This window comes from Crocuta crocuta, unplaced genomic scaffold (assembly GCF_008692635.1).
Source record: "Crocuta crocuta isolate KB4526 unplaced genomic scaffold, BGI_CrCroc_1.0 scaffold221, whole genome shotgun sequence".
NCBI classification, from domain to species: domain Eukaryota; kingdom Metazoa; phylum Chordata; class Mammalia; order Carnivora; family Hyaenidae; genus Crocuta; species Crocuta crocuta.
In genome coordinates, this window is record NW_027528610.1 from 1,298,606 (window position 1) to 1,303,350 (window position 4,745).

At 55.3% G+C, this 4,745-nt stretch overlaps 1 protein-coding gene across 1 annotated transcript in view; it reads left to right on the top strand.

Annotated features, from left to right (window-relative positions):
- LOC144223924 (glycoprotein Xg-like) overlaps positions 1–2,905 on the top strand; it is a 26,675-nt gene extending 23,770 nt beyond the window's left edge. The window contains exons 10-11 of the mRNA XM_077754716.1: positions 28–144; positions 1,637–2,905. Coding sequence (XP_077610842.1) covers positions 28–144; positions 1,637–1,653 — 134 coding nt within the window. The 3' untranslated portion in view covers positions 1,654–2,905. The remainder of the gene's footprint in view (positions 1–27; positions 145–1,636) is intronic.
- The last annotated feature ends 1,840 nt before the right edge of the window (positions 2,906–4,745 follow it).

The following is a 4,745-nucleotide window of genomic DNA, read 5'->3' on the forward strand; positions in this document are numbered from 1 at the left end:
TGACCCCGGTGATCTCTGTCCCTGCAGGTAACACCATAGCGAAAATCGTGTCTCCCGTGGTGTCCGTGCTGGTCGTGACCCTGGTGGGCGCCGCGGCCGGCTACTTCCAGCGGAGGAGGGGCGGCAGTTGCTTCCGCACCAACGGCAAGTGTCTCGCTCTGGAAGATTCCTTCCTGCGCCGGGCACGTGGCTGCATGTGTCTGGTCACGTCTGGGCCGGCGCCCTGGCCTGAGGACGGGGTTCACTCGTGACTTTTTGAGGGACCCAGGGGGCCTCAGAGGAACCTGCACACGACCTTGAACTTGTGAGCCTCCCTGTTACATTTGGGGGCGGTGTGCAGACCCTAGGGAAATGCGAGTGGCCTTGTGACTTTTTGAGGGACCCAGGGGGCTTCAGAGGAACCTGCACACGACCTTGAACTTGTGAGCATCCCTGTTGCATTTGGGGGCGGTGTGCAGACACCATGGAAATGCAAGTGGCCTTGTGACTTTTTGAGGGACCCACGGGGGCCTCAGAGGAACCTGCACACGACCTTGAACCTGTGAGCGTCCCTATTACATTTGGGGTCGGTGTGCAGACCCCAGGGAAATGCGAGTGGCCTTGTGACTTTTTGAGGGACCCAGGGGGCTTCAGAGGAACCTGCACACGACCTTGAACTTGTGAGCATCCCCGCTGCATTTGGGGGCGGTGTGCAGACACCATGGAAATGCACGTGGCCTTGTGACTTTTTGAGGGTCCACGGGGGCCCCAGAGGAACCTGCACACAACCTTGAACTTGTGAGCATCCCTGTTATATTTGGGGGCGGTGTGCAGACCTCAGGGAAATGCAAGTGGCCGGGGGCAGGGGAGGAAGGGCGAGCTGTGGTTTTCTGGTTCCACTGGGGGTCAGGGTCCCGGGTTTGGAGAATCCCACGCCAGCTGGTGCAGGTGTGTGGGGAGCAGAGGTGGTGGGTGCCGATCACTGAATGTCCCTGAAGACCTGCCCCCCGGGGACACACACGGGGCTCTGTTGCAAAAACAGGAGCTCCGAGAGTAACACCCAGGGCATCTGCAGGTTGGCCCCGGGACCCTGCGTCCACAGGGGTCTGGGGTTTGCAGGGAGGGTCCGCCCGCCCCTCCTTCCTGTCCCTACAGAGGCTGTGAAAACCAGCTTGCAGGACGGGCTTCCAAAATCCCCAAACTGGCCGATTCTTTAAAAAAAATGTAAGTGAAAAGAAACATTGATGGACAACATTGGTAAACTCCTTAGCAATCACAAAGTGCTGAAAACCTGAAAGGAAGACCAGGCAGTGTTGAATGAGGCAGGGCTACATGAAGGGCTTCCAGAAGTGGTCCCAGGGTCCCGTTCTGGTGCTGAGCTGGATAGAAATTTATCTCCTCCCAGGCCGGGGGTCGCTCAACATTGCCACGAGGGCCCAAGGAAGGTATTACCCAATTGAAAAACAAAAAACAGTAACACCTGCAGCCTCAGTTAACAGGTGCTCACAACACCATTTACCCTCCTTTTAAAAATATCTGTCTGGTATTAACATGTCCAAGTGTATGATCCTTTTCTACAAGTAATTCTGTTTTTATTTCTTATTGAGAACGTTTTGTCGTTCCCGGCTCTGACTCTGTTCCCGATCTTCCCTTTCAGAACCGGTGCACGTGTGACAGCCTGGGGTCCCGCGGTCGCCTTGAGAGCGGCTGGGTGTCACGAGGTCCCCGTGCGTCCCTCGTGTGACAGCTCCGTTACCTTCTTAGCCTTGGGTCCCAGGAAGACTCTCTCATCTGCGGCTTGATCACGCTCTGGGCCAGATTTCGAGGCTGCGGTGGGTTCCCCAGAACTACCTCACGGTGCCGGACGTGCACATTGTCCCAAAGTACAGTGGGGGTCCGAGGGTGGGGGGGGTGCTGTCTCCTTCTGGGGTTTCCAGCATGTTCCGGGAAGAAACTTGGTCCGTGAGGAGTCTTCCTCAGGGAGCCAGCGCCCTCCCTTCCAGCTGGAACAATAATTCGAGATTCCTGCTGCTCATCACTGGCTGTGACCATGTAACCCTTACCCCCGCACAGTAGGGCCGGGGTTTGTCCTTGCTGTGTGCATGCTCCCTGATGTGAAGACGCCACCGGCAATATGTGTGGACTTTTTCCTTGCTTCCTGTGAAATCTTACGATTCCGGTAGTTTGGAGGGAAAACAGGGGCCGGCAATTGTGATTTGTGCCTGTTCAGTCTCTTCTCACATTTTTTTTTCCCTGCCGTAGTCTGTGGGCAGTTGTGTCTGAGGCGATGGCTTCCTGCTTCTGGGTTGATACTTATTTTCTCCTTTTTACTGCAGTAGAAAATCGTTAAGTCTTCAAGCATCTGAAAAGCATAGTAGGTATTTGCTTCTATTTTAGCGACGTTTTGGGGGAAAATGAGGGAAAGGAAGGATCTGGGCCTATTGATAGAGTTTAATAAGCTGATGTGAACGCTGATACGACTTCTGGAGTTTGCGCTAAATGTCAGCGTGTGTTGAAGTCCGGAACTCAGAAGGGGGCCCAGGAGAGTCCAAAGTCGATGCCTGTGTTGTGCTCAAGGTTATGGACCGGGAGGCAGGTCTCCAAAGAGGCCTTGAATGCAGAAAGTGCTAGAAGAATCTCCCAAAATAGAAACAGGATTTACAGCGGACGATCTTGATGGGATGTTTCACATTCGTGATTCACCTGCTCTTTCTGTACCTGTGAGTTTCGGTAGGAGTTTGAATCTTGAAAACAGTGTGTGTGTGTGTGTGTGTGTGTGTGTGTGTAGACAGACAGACTCACACCTTCACAGACACCTGGATGGAATTGCAACCCTAATAACGACCCACGTTTCTCTCTTTTCTGTAACTGCCGTAAGTACATGTTATCCCTTGCAGTAAATGTAAAAGAAATAAAATAAATGTTTTCGGAAATAAAAGTCGCCCCGTGGGTCGCTGTGTTCTTGTCTCTCTGTTTCCCGCCGACATTGATGAAACGGCTCTGGAAAAAATCTAAAAATCATGAAGTGTCGAGTCAACCCCGTCCTGGGTTGGTTGTGTGTCCGTTGGGTGTGCGTTGTGTCTGAGGGGGCCTCTGCTCCGTCGTGAGGGACACGCAGGTATTTGAGGAGCCGCTGGCCTTCCTTCACCCCACCCCCCGCCCCGAAGACGTGTTTGGGGTGATGTCACTTGGAATAAGACGGATTATGGGGCTTATGGGTGGCTCAGTCTGTTAAATGTCCGACTCTGACTCAGGTCATGAACTCACGGTTTGTGGGTTCGGGCCCCGCATCCGGCTCTGTGCTGACCGCTCAGAGCCTGGAGCTGCTTCCGATTCTGTGACTCCCTCTCTCTCTGACCCTCCCCTGCTCACGCTGTCTCTCTCGCTCTCTGAAAAGTAAACATTACAAACTTTTAAAAAAATAAATAAATAAACATATTTCAATAATGATAAGTCGGAGGAATAACTTTTTTGGGGGGGAGGGATTATGCACCAGAAGCATTGGATTTATCGACTGACTGACTGATGACTGAAGTAGAGCCGACACAGGGCGGGGGTGGGGGGGCATTGTGTCCTGCTCAACACAGGAGGAAAGTCACAGTAAGCGGCAGTGTGCGCCCTGTCAAGGAAGGAAATGGCCGTATCGATCATACTGTGTCTGGGGGTCCAGGTCATGCTTCTAAGGGGGGAATAATCACACACACACCACACACACACACGAATGTTAATAACTAATACATTGTGATGGGGCGAGGTGCGTTCCCGTCCCCAAATTACTATGTTGGGAGTGAAGTGTGCGCGTGTCATTAGCCGAGGTCACTCTGGGGTAGGGTGGGCCCAGCCCCAGAGGACAGGCACACATATAAGGGGGGAACTTGGACCCGGACGGGCTCGCAAGGAGAACCCCGCGTGCGGCTTGGAATAGGCCACCACAAAGCCCACCTACCTGAAGTTGTTCAGTCTGCAACAGACCCTCCCGTACTGTGTTCACAGGGAGCACGCGTCCCTGCCCCGCCTGGATCTCAGACTTCCTGCCTCCGGAAGTGAGAGACACTCACCGTGTGTTGTTGAAGCCGCGGGGTGTGTGGCACTGACGAGGGCGGCCCTAAGGCACGCGCACCCGCATCGCTCCAGGCTGCACCCTTGCATCTTCCTCAGTGGACAGGAAGGACGGGGAGTGCATTAAGCGTCCCTGAGGGGCAGAGCGGGGATGCCAGTCGGGACTCGCCTGCGGACGTTGAGGCCCAGTTCGTGAATTCACCGCTGGCTCAGCACCAGGCGCAGTCCGTGCACGCTCTACGCCCTTGTGCTGTGCAACCTCAGGCAGGCTGTACGACCTCTCTGGGCTGCACGAATTGCATCTGACGGGTGCGTGACGGGCTCAGATGCTAAGGCTGCAGGAGATGAGGCGTCACAAGCATCCCCAGCCACGCCCTGCGGGTACCGAGGTCTNGAACTACAATTCCCAGAACCCTTTGCAGGCTACGGTGGTCACGTGCCGGCGCTGGCCAATGGCGTGCCGCCTCTGTTTCTAAGGCTGCAGACGCGTTCTAAGTCCCGCAAATGACGCCCTTTCGCGACGAAGCGCTGCGGGCGGGGCTGCGGCGCGGGACCCGGTTGTCCCCGCGGAGGGACCCTTCCCCGGGGGTCCTGACCCTCAGACCCCACTAATCAAGGGCAGAAGCCTGCAGTGGTGAAGGCAGCGGTGGGGGGGGCATCAGCCCGGGGCGCGCATCCTGTTGGCCTTGACTGTGAACTTGAACGTG